Source organism: Balaenoptera musculus, chromosome 7 (assembly GCF_009873245.2).
Source record: "Balaenoptera musculus isolate JJ_BM4_2016_0621 chromosome 7, mBalMus1.pri.v3, whole genome shotgun sequence".
Classification (NCBI taxonomy): Eukaryota; Metazoa; Chordata; class Mammalia; order Artiodactyla; family Balaenopteridae; genus Balaenoptera; species Balaenoptera musculus.
The window spans coordinates 93,986,462-93,997,703 of record NC_045791.1 but is presented as its reverse complement, the minus strand read 5'-3'; the positions used below and the strand labels follow the sequence as shown (position 1 = coordinate 93,997,703).

Below are 11,242 nucleotides of genomic sequence, written 5' to 3'. Positions count from 1 at the left end.
TTTGTCGCCAGCTTCTCCCTCATCACGCCCCCCCCACCCGCCCCACACTGTGCATCAGCCTCACTGGCCTTCTGTCCAACATGCCATGCTCAGAGCCTTTGCACTTGCTGTTCCTTCTGCCTTAAATGCTTTTCCCACAGCTCTTCACAGGTCTGACTCCTTATCATTCACATCCCAACTCAACTGAGACGTCAGAGAGGCCCTCGCTGAAGTCTCCACCCTCAACTCTCCAACCTTGAGTCCCTTTCTATCCATGACTTGGCCTTGTTTTCATAAATGTCTGAAATTTCACATAAGAAATTATCTTTTGTGTTTATCGTCTGTCTCTCCATGCTATCTGCAAGTGCCATGAGGCTAGGAACTTGGTCTTGTCCCTGCTGATCTCCCAGGGCTCAGAACAATCCTGGCATGTGGAAGGAGCCCAATATTTGTTGAGCTGATTGCCTGACTGAATGAAAAGACCTTATCCTCTAGAGCTGTTGCTGTCCAGTCTGGTAGCCACTAGCCACATGTGGCTATTTAAATTGAAATTAATTAAAATTAAAGTAGGGACTTCCCCAGTGGTCCCGTGGTTAAGACTCTGCCTTCCACTGCAGGGGGCGTGGGTTCAATCCCTGGTCAGGGAACTAAGATCCCACATGCCACGCCGTGCAGCCAAAAAAATTAAAGTAGAACTTCAGTTCCTCAGTCACATCAATCACATTTCTAGTGCTCAGTGGCCACATGTGACTACTGGCTACCATATTGGACATTGCAGATAGAGAACATTTCCATCATTACAGTCTTGTAGATACTGGCCCATATTGTCCGCTAGAGTGCAAAGCTTCTCTGGAGGCCCTCATCTCTTAGCTGGGGCCTAAGGGAGGAATGAATAGATGGAAGGATGGAGCCTGCAGGCCCATTACCATCTGCCTCAGGGGAGGGTGCCTCCTATTTGTTACTGAGCTGCCGCCAGTATTGGGCAGGAACAAGCCACTGGCCAGAGCTGTCATTAAGCAAGGAACCTAAAGGAGGTGATGATTGCCTTCCATCCTATTGTTAACTGGGGACCCTCCACGCAGTTTGGGGGTTCCTGCGTATAGTGGGAACCGGGAGGAAGGAGGTGGAGTGTGAGAGCTGGCGATGGGGTAGGGAGAGGGGGTTTGGAAAGCTTCGGGGGTGATGAGCAAGGCCAGTGGTGAACACATCGACTGTTTTTTTTCTTTGGCGGGAGCGGGCAATTATGCTAGGTGGAATCTATAATGATTCTGTGTGCCAAAAGCCCCGCCCCTCCATCGCGGCTAACCTAGTGACTAAAAGTGTGGGTTTTTGGAATCCAGCGTCCAGGTTTGAATCCTACTTCCCACGTGTTTACTCTGTTACTCAATCTTTTCATACGTCTATTTTCTTATCTGTAAAGTAGTGATATTGATCATAATAACAGCTAGGAAGAAAGGCTGAAAATCGCTCGATAAACCCTGTTCACGGTTCCTATGCTTAGCCCGAGACACGAGACGCTGGCCAGAGAAGGATCCGGCTCACAGCCGAGCCTCGGGAGGGCCCCGTTTATTCCCATAAAAACCGCAGGCAGGAAAGCGCGCCTCCCGGGTGCCTCCCGCCCGCGTGCCGCCCCAGCCCAGCCCGGATGCCTTGTCTTCCTGCCTCGCCCCGGCCAGCTGGGCCCCGGGGGACCGCCTTGCTGCCCGCCTAGCCCTCCTCGCCCTCGAGGCCCTCCGGCTCCAGCTCGTGGAAGGGGCAGGGCCGGTTGGAGGAGCGCAAGGCCGGAGTGGGCGGGCGTCGCATCGCAAAGGGGCCGAAGTACTCGGCGGCGAAGGTGACCACATCGGCCGGCTGGCGCAGCAGCAGGAAGAGCAGGAAGTCGGAGATGAGCGCCTGGGCCTCGGGGTGCTGCTGCAGATAGCTGTTGTGGCTGAGACGGAGCTCCTCCTGGAGGGGTCCGAGCCTGAGCCGGACCCGGGACCCCCGAGCCCCAGGAGCTCCCCTCCCCTTCGCCCCATGGAGAGCTTAGGAACGCTGGAGCCCGCTAGCCCCTAGGGGTGATGCATTTCAACCGGGCAGCAAAAGTGATCAGTAAAGGTGGAGTGTTCGCCCAGGGCAGGGGGGTGGGGGGATGGGGACCTCAGGCTGGCTGCAGCCCCTCCTCACCTTCCGGGCCACAAACCTCGAGTAGAGCTCCATGTCCTCCTCCCACACCAGGGGTTTCTTCTCAAACACTGGGTGAGGCTCAATATCATCTGGGGGTGGGGGCGGGTGGGAGGAAGGCTGCATGCCTATTCCGACCCCAGAACCTTCCTCAGATACAGAGGGATGCCCAAGGACACCAGTTCTGGGCAGGCTCAGGTAAAACCCCAGGGTTCTGGCCATATGGGCGAAGTTGCTGGAGGGGGTTCCCAGCAAAATGATCGTCCCCGAATTGCCTTGGGGACAGGGGCTGGAGAGCAAAACTTCTCCATCTCATCTCGGGCTCTGATCCGGGGCCATGGCACACTCAATCCACCCATGCACCCTGGAAGGCTCCAGGTTTCCTCACCTCGCCTTCACTCTCCCACCAGCCAGGGGCTTCACTCACCCTCTTCCCTCAAGATGGGCACCTTGGTGATCATGCAGCACCCTGGGGAGCCCACCTGGATCCTCTTGGCCAGGTGCCTGGAGTGCAACACAGAAGAAGGTGTGAGTCTTCCTAGACCAGCCCACTCCTTTGAAGGGTGTTCTGGGAGCCTCCCTTTACTGCTGTCCCCCTTCTTCCCTCCTCCACTTGTCTTTGAGTTCCAGGGTCCTGTTCATTTCTAGATCCCCAGATAATGGCCCCTGTTTTTCAAACTGGGGACTGTTCCTACCCTGGAGATGTGTGCACGTGTGCAAGACCTTTAGAGGTGTGAGCACTAAAAGAATCACGAGGGAATTCTCTGGCAGTCCAGTGGTTAGGACTCCGAGCTTTCACTGCCAAGAACCCGGGTTCAATCCTGGTCGGGGAACTAAAATCCTGCAAGCCATGGGGCGTGGCCAAAAAAATTAAAAAAAATAAAAAGAATCACGAGCCTCCTGCTATGTGATTCTCAAAATAGAAACAACAAGTAAAATTATGAAATAAGGAAAGCCCGCAACGTTCTGATCACTTTTTTTTTTTTTTTTTTTATAGTGATTCTGTCAATACCTCTTTGGAAATTTCAAGAAACAAATGCTTCTCCCCCTCCCAAATTTTCTCAGGATTTGGTGCCTGCACTTTGCTGGTGACAGCTTGGCAGTGTGCTGGGATGCTTCTCCCAGCCTGCAGATTTTATCAAGTGCTGAGTTGTTCAAACTTGGGTGTTTTTCAATATTACACCCACACCTGTGGCAGCTGCTTTAGCTATGCCTTAGGCCCTGTGGAGTTGACCTTGACTTCCTCAGCTATTCAGGGCTCTTTGGTGAGGTTTGGGAGGCATTGTGAAGATCAGGAGAATGAGTGAATATATGCAAAAGGGTGAATGAGTGGATAAAGCAGGGGCACTCAGATCTCAACAGCAAGTCTTCCTGGTGGTGTCCCCAGAAACAGGACTCTCCCTTTGCCCCGACCCGGCCCAGGGGGTTGAGCTCCCAGGCTTGTGCTCAATACTGCCCCTTTCGCCCCACCGTCAGTAGCTCACCCATCAGAGAGCAGGTAAAACTGGCAGGACACGGGGATGCCCTGTTCCGAGTGTACAGTCTGCTCCACAATGAACACTTCCACCTGCTGATGGCCCACCTGGATCGTCTGGGAGCCCAGGCCTTGCTGGCAGCAACCAAAATGAAGGGAGGGAGGTGAGGTGGATTCCCACCGGGGCCTCCCCGCACATCTCACCCTGGCCCTTCTCTCCAGATTATAGCTTCACTGCTTGTTCACCAGTGATAAGCAGCCCTTGGCTGTCCAGACCCTTAGGCGCCACAAGATTTGAGTTGCACCCCCAGGTTAAGTTGGGGTTTTCTCATAGAGAGCCAGCTCCACTCTGCTCCTGCCCCAACCCATCCCCATGCCAGCTTCATGACCAAGTGCTTCTAGTTGGCAGATTCTGTAATAGGGATGACCAACTAGGTGTGAGTGTGGGCGAGGGTGGAGGCTGGGCTATTTGTGGGGAGGGGGTAGTGGGACGCTGAGGAGGGACTAGACTGAGATTTACGGCTGCCTCAGGCCCGTGCAAGCTGCCCATTGTAATTGAAATTTAAATCCCTGGGGACTTCCCTGGTGGCGCAGTGGTTAAGAATCTGCCTGCCAATGCAGGGGACACGGGTTTGAGCCCTGGTCTGGGAAGATCCCACATGCCGCGGAGCAACTAAGCCTGTCTGCCACGACTACTTAGCCTATGCTCTAGAGCCTGCGAGCCACAACTACTGAGCCCGCGTGCCACAACTACTGAAGCTCACACACCTAGAGCCTGTGCTCCGCAACAAGAGAAGCCACTGCAGTGAGAAGCCCGCGCACCACAACAAAGAGTAGCCCCAGCTCGCCGCAACTAGAGCAAGCCTGAGTGCAGCAACAAAGACCCAGTGCAGCCAAAATAAATAAATAATTAAAAAAAAATTAAATCCCTGTTACAGCTACAGCAACAGGGAGAAAAGTGCTAACATAAGAAAAACATTTCAAAGAAAATTGGGGGGAAATGGTATGTGCCTGTTTGTGTCAAACACATTGCTGTTTGTCTTGTTTGTGATAGAAAAGACAAGAGTGTCATTTGCGAAGTTGGTCATATCAGCCCCCAAAGTGTGTGTTCAGAGGCATGGCTTCAAAATCACATATTACAGGAAGTTCTAGGCAGGTTGATGATGAAAGTTTAGCCAAAATAAGAGAAAAATAAGAAACACCCTTCAGGGTTGAGACATAATAAAATAAATTTTAAGTGCAGTTGGAGATGTTACATTTCCTGATCTTAAAAAAATATGTCTTTAAAAGTGGCCCCTACGATGTTTATTTTTCCTGGACTGACTTTTGTGCAAAAATCGTTGCTTTCTTCCACTGCTCCCACCTTTTGGTCCTTCTCGCTCATGCTACTTGCCTCACACTTGGTCTTCCCTCTAACAAATGCAGTCTTGCTTTCTCCTGCTCTTGGAAGTCTCACCCCCATGCCCCGGGTTTATCCCCACTCCACCCCCTCTTCCACTCCACAGAGCTGTCTTTTCTCCCAACTCAGCATTCTCCTTGCCCCTTCTAGTTCGCCCCAGACCAAGTCCCCCTCCCAGGGAAACCCCTCACGTAAGTGGAATAGCAGAGTTTGCCCTCGGTGTCCAAGGCCAGGAAACGGGCGTTGCTGGGCACTGTCTGCCGCCAGGCCATCACCCTCAGCAACACCAGGTTGGCAGCCTGGGAGACGAAGCCCGCAATGGAGCGCCAGGGGAAGAAAGTCACTTCGGTCTTCACTTCCTGTTCAGGACAAATCTGGGTCAGGGACGTTGAGCCGGGAAGTGTAGGGAGGTTGGGCAAGCCAGGTGTTGAGCATATGGTCCAGTCCATATGGTCCCTAGTCCAGGCTCCTGGCCTGACACCATCTGTCCCCTCTTCCTGGTTCCAAAGAGGATGTAGAGTATGGCTCCCACCTGGCTCTCATCCTTACCTCACCCTCCTTGATGATTCTGGTCACGGCCAGCTGATCATCCTGCTTCAGCAAACTCATCTTCCGTTCCATGGGGAGGACGTGGAACTAAGGGCCAGAGCATGGAGGGGAGAATCAGGGACTCACGGGATGGTATACGAGCGAGATCCCCCAGAGGTCGCCTTGTCCGTTCTCCTTCATAAATGAGAAAACTGAGGGGAAATTTGGATAGAAAACTTTCCATATGTGGTCAAGGCTGGGGCCCCAGGAGGTACCTTGATGAACTCCTGATTATGTTGTTCCACAACCTCCAGTTTCCACGAGAGATAGCCTGGGGGGAGGAGGTGAACACCGCTGTCACAGGAGACAAGGCTGGAGTTTGCAGGAAGGGAGGCGGTGGCCCGGGCTGGAGGACTCAGGTGTAGGGTGGCCCGAGGAGAAAACTAAGACTGTGATTAACTTCCCTGTCACCCCCATGTCCCACGCACTCTCTTTGCCTCGTTCTAGTCCCAAGGTGAAGTCAAAGCGTTGGTCCTGAGTGAAGGTCCTGGGAGTTGGGGGGTGGGAGGGGGAGGGCAGTGGAGGAAGGGTGGGGTAGAGGGTGTCAGGCAGCAGGAACTCTACCCAGAATGGAGTTTCCGCAGAGTATTTTGTCCATGAAGCCACGGCTAAAGGCATGCACGAATGGGAAGTACGCCATGACACCAAACTGGTCTTTGTATTTCCCTCTCTGCACCTCAATGGTCAGCTCTCCCTGAGGCTCCCCTGCGTCCGAGACCATGACCAGAGTCTCCGAGAAGAATAGCATCAGCAGCTCCTCTTGCCCTGTGTGGGTGAGGGTCCCGTGGGGACAGTTAAAGCCCCAGCTCCTAGGTCTCAACTCTCGGACACCCGGGCCACCAGTGCGCCCACAGTCTCCACCCACCCCCTCCTCATCCCACGTCCCCCAGGTGGCCCCTGCCTCCCTTCCATTGACCTCTACAGCAGTCAGCAGGTGAAGACTCCCCTGCCCCAATCCCCACCAGCCCCTACCCACACCGTGTCCCTGGGGTCTTCCCTTGAAGAATATCAACTAACGGGTCTCACACCCGTTAGTCCCAGGAGAATCAAGGCTGAGAAAGGGGGTGAGTCCCAGGAGAATCAAGGCTGAGAGAGGGGGTGAGTCCCAGGAGAATCAAGGCTGAGAGAGGGGGTGGCCAGGTCTGGGCTTTCTCTTCTCCCTCCCGTCCGTACTTTTGCCCACTGCCCAGGCTCACGGAGGGAGTTGAGGAAGTGGATGGCTTCAGCATTGGCCTCTAGGAGTGGCAGACTCTCTTGGGCTGAGGGCTGGTGGTCCTTGGCTTTGGAGCCTATGGAGGGAGGAGAGGTTGAGACGGCAGATGGCAGACCCTGGGAAGAAGGACAGGGGTGGGGCAGGGGTCCCAAGAGCAGAATCCTCCAAGGCCACCCCAGGGTGGATGATGAGGGAGAAGATGCCCCACCCCTTTCCAGGTCCCCACCCCAAACTCCTCAGCCCTCTTCTCACCTTTGGATTGAACTTTGGAAGACATGCTGCCTCCTGCTACCCAGTTTGTATCCAGCTGTCTCCATGGCAACTGGGAGCTAGCTACCGCCTCTTAAAGGGCCATCAACCCATTTCACTAAACACCCAGACCTTGGAAGAATTGGTAGGAACTGTGGCTTCTGCGGCTCAGCCCAAGCCTGAGGTATTGTCCAGCAGAGGGAGCATTTGACATTCTTAGGAGGCAGGGGGGATGACATGGATCATTAGAATGACCTTACAAGTGTACTTTGAAGTTCAATTTTTACTGGGATTGTAAGTAGAACCAAAACATTTTTTAAAAAACCTTAAATTTTAGTATATTTATATGTTTATGTTTATTAGATTGCATTAAAAGTACTTGGGAAGCTGGTTTGTCAATTTATTAAAAAAATTTTTTAGAGAATTATTTTTAGTTATTTTTCCCAATCAATTGCTTTTGGCAATTGCAATTGCCACTGGGCAGTCCAGTGGTTAAGACTCTGCGCTTCCAGTGCAGGTGGCAAGGGTTTGATCCCTGGTCGAGGAATTAAGATTCCGCATGCCGTGTGGTGTGGCCAAAAAAAAAAACAAAGAAAACCAATCAATTGCTTTTAAAAAGGAAGTAGAATATGTAGAATGAATATGGCATAAACATATTTATGGAAGTTTTAATTTTGTAAAGAGAACCAATTATTAATTAAAGCCCCCTTAAAAGTTAGTAATAACATTAGATAGATTTATGATTAGAATGATATGACTAAGTTGAACTTAAAAGTTTTAAAAATGCTTATGTTTTAAAATTTGCATTTTAAAAAATTGTGTTCTAATTTTTAAAAAAAATTTATTTATTTTTATTTTTGGCTGTGTCGGGTCTTCGTTGTTGCGTGCAGGCTTTCTCTAGTTTTGACGAGCAGGGGTTACTCTTCGTTGTGGTGTGCGGGCTTCTCATTGCGATGTCTTCTCTTGTGGAGCACAGGCTCTAGGCGCGCAGGCTTCAGTGGTTGTGGCACGTGGGCTGAGTAGTTGTGGCTCGCGGGCTCTAGAGCACAAGCTCAGTAGTTGTGGCGCACGGGCTTATTTGCTCCGCAGCATGTGGGATCTTCCTGGACCAGGGCTCAAACCCGTGTCCCCTGCATTGGCAGGCGGATTCTTAACCACTGCGTCACCAGGGAAGCCCTGAGTTCTAATTTTTAAAAGCCAAAATGAATTCTGCACGTGAGCCACCACCAGTGGTATTAAGAAAACTCACAACTGCTTTGGGAAGTAGTCTGTTAGTTCCTCAAAACGTTAAATGTGGAGTTGCTATATGACTTAGCAATTCCACTCTGGGGTATATACCCAAGAGAATTGAAAACATTTGTCCATATAAAAAACTTATACACAGATGTTCATAGCATCATTATTCAGAATAGCCAAAAAGTGGAACACCCATCTGTTCATCAACTGATGAATGGATAAACAAAATGTGGCGTAATATATATAATGGAATATTATTCAGGCATAAAAAGGAGTGAAGTACTGACATATGCTAGAATATGGTTGAACCTTGAAAATATGTTGAGTGAAAAAAGCCAGTCACAAAAGACCATACATTGTATGATTCCATTTATATGTGTAAATGTCCAGCACAGGCAAATCTATAGAGACAGAAAGTAGATCAGTGGTTGCTTGATGTGGGGGAAGGGTGGAGGCATGGAGGCAGGGAGTGGCATCCACTGGGGACAGGGTTTCTTTTGGGCATGCCGAAAGTGTTCTAAAATTAGACTGTGCATATACTAAAACCCACTGACTTGTATACTTTAAAAGGATGAATTTTGTGGTAGGTAAATTATATCTCAATAAAGTTAATAAAAAATAGATGATTTAAATAAAATCTAAGAGAAAAAAGCAAACCCTATTGCTTTCATATGTGAATTACATAAAGTTTAACAAAATCTTTTTGATTTGGACAAAGTTTAAAAAAAAAAAGAAGCAGGGACTTCCCTGCCGGTCCAGAGGTTAAGACTCCGTGCTTCTACTGCTGGGGGTGCGGGTTTGATCACAGGTCTGGGAACTAAGATTCCACATGCCTTACGGCCAAATAAAACCAAGAAGCAAACTGCTCTTTTTTAGATGCTCTTTAAGGGGTGCCCACATAGTCCCCCTCCTTATTGTGCACCCCCATCCCAGCTATTCTGGACTCCTGGCCTGAGGGAAAATTCGCTCCCTGAGCCCTCTACCCTTTGGAGTTCTCCTGTCACCCCTGGTCCCCCTCACCTCCCCTTGGTCAGGCTCCTCTAGCTGCATAGGACCCCACCTGCCTGTCCTCACAGGCTCCCACCTCCTGGGAGCCCACCTTCTCAACTCTATCCCTCCCCCCGGATTCCTTCCTGCTTGATGCTGGTTGTCTCCTGCTGGCTGCTTAGAGGAGAAAGCATTTTGGAAAAGTGGATCACAGAAGGATCAACATCCAGTTTGTTGTCTATTTTTTTAACCATCTGGAAGAGATCTGTTAAGGACCCTTGTTACCATCCCCCCTTAGGGCCTGATACGCCAGGGGAAGGATGCTCTGGAGCGGTTGACATACTAGCCGTGCGGCTGTGTTGGGCAGGTACGCCTTTCTGAGCCTGTGACATGGACAGCCTGTTCCCTCCCAGCAGCTGGGGTTGGCACCTGTTGAACAACAACCACTACCGTAGAGAGGGTACCCTATATGCTGAGCTCTGCAGGTAGTAACTCACTTAATCCTCACAATCAGCTTCCAAGGTGGTGTTAGCATCATCCTCATTGGACAGGTGAGACGTGGAGGCACAGAAAAGTTCAGTAACTTGTCCAAGGTCACCCAGTTAATAAGTGGAAGGTGTGGACTCCAACCCAGATGGGCTGGCTTGAGTCCATGTTCTTAATCACTTTGCCCTACTGTCCCTGATAGACTAGCGCTAAGTTTATTAATAACAGTGAGAGGAAAAAGAGACTGCTGTTCACTGAACACCGTTGTGCATCTCATTTGGGTCTCCCAGCCACTCCAGAAGGAGGCTCGGTGACATGAGTCCCATGTCTGGAGTTACCCACGGAGTGTCAGAGTTTGTATTCAAATCCAGACCAGTGCAAGTCCTCTCTCTTTCTTCCACCTTGTCCTGCCTTTGGCCCAAGCCTAGGGTTTACTGACCATCAGGGTTAGCTGCCCACCTGCTTTAAAAGCTTCCATTTGGGGGCTTCCCTGGTGGCGCAGTGGTTGAGAATCTGCCTGTCAATGCAGGGGACACGGGTTCGAGCCCTGGTCTGGGAAGATCCCACATGCCGCGGAGCAACTAGGCCCGTGAGCCACAATTGCTGAGCCTGCGTGTCTGGAGCCTGTGCTCCGCAACAAGAGAGGCCGCGATAGTGAGAGGCCCGCGCACCGCGATGAAGAGTGGCCCCCACTTGCCGCAACTAGAGAAAGCCCTCGCACAGAAACGAAGACCCAACACAGCCATAAATAAATAAATAAATAAATAAATAAATAAATAAATAAATAAATAAATAATTAAATAATTAAAAAAAAAAAAGCCTCCATTTGTGGCCAGGGCCTGGGAGGACTAGGACAACCCCCTCACCAACACACACACGTGGACACATAGGGCTCCTCTACAACTTATCCTGTTCTCTGTCCTTCCTGGGAACTTCTAAGGCTGCCCCTCCCTTTCTCCTTTTCTGTGATTTAGAAAAAAAAGAGAGACAGCCTGTGATTCAGGGAAAAACGAACTGCTTACAGGATTTTTTTTTTTAAAATAAATTTATTTATTTTATTTATTTATTTTTGGCTGCGTGGGGTCTTCATTGCTGCGCGCGGGCTTTCTCTAGTTGCGGCGAGTGGGGGCTACTCTTTGTTGTGGTGCGCAGGCTTCTCACCGCGGTGGCCTCTCCCGTTGTGGAGCACTGGCTCTAGGCGCGCAGGCTTCAGTAGTTGTGGCTCACGGGCTCTAGAGCGCAGGCTTCAGTAGTTGTGGCGCACGGGCTTAGTTGCTCCGTGGCACGTGGGATCTTCCCGGACCAGGGCTCGAACCCATGTCCCCTGCATTGGCAGGCGGATTCTTAACCACTGCGCCACCAGGGAAGCCCCAGGTTATTATTATTTTTTAAAATTAATTAATTAGTTTATTTTTGGCTGCCTTGGGTCTTCCTTGCTGTGCGCGGGCTTTCTCTAGTTGCGGCGAGC

General features: G+C 50.8%; 1 protein-coding gene across 1 annotated transcript; it reads right to left on the bottom strand.

The window, feature by feature from the left end:
- Positions 1 to 1,511: 1,511 nt before the first annotated feature.
- On the bottom strand, positions 1,512 to 7,127 carry LOC118898389 (ciliogenesis associated TTC17 interacting protein). Its single transcript, XM_036858725.1, has 10 exons — positions 7,069 to 7,127; positions 6,800 to 6,892; positions 6,168 to 6,368; positions 5,819 to 5,874; positions 5,565 to 5,651; positions 5,207 to 5,374; positions 3,627 to 3,751; positions 2,570 to 2,646; positions 2,146 to 2,234; positions 1,512 to 1,926 (listed from the first exon to the last, which is right to left on the bottom strand). Exons 1-10 carry the CDS (start codon positions 7,091 to 7,093, stop codon positions 1,687 to 1,689), a joined length of 1,161 nt encoding a protein of 386 aa, XP_036714620.1. The 5' UTR covers positions 7,094 to 7,127; the 3' UTR covers positions 1,512 to 1,686.
- Positions 7,128 to 11,242: the final 4,115 nt, after the last annotated feature.

Bases quoted from the DNA above. Each gene is read 5' to 3' on its own strand.
- LOC118898389 (XM_036858725.1), bottom strand. From the start codon at position 7,093: ATGTCTTCCAAAGTTCAATCCAAAG. The intron at 5,375-5,564 runs GTAAGGATGAGA...TGTCCTGAACAG, and splicing joins GAATCATCAAGGAGGGTGAG to GAAGTGAAGACCGAAGTGAC. The intron at 3,752-5,206 runs GTGAGGGGTTTC...GGTTGCTGCCAG, and splicing joins AACTCTGCTATTCCACTTAC to CAAGGCCTGGGCTCCCAGAC.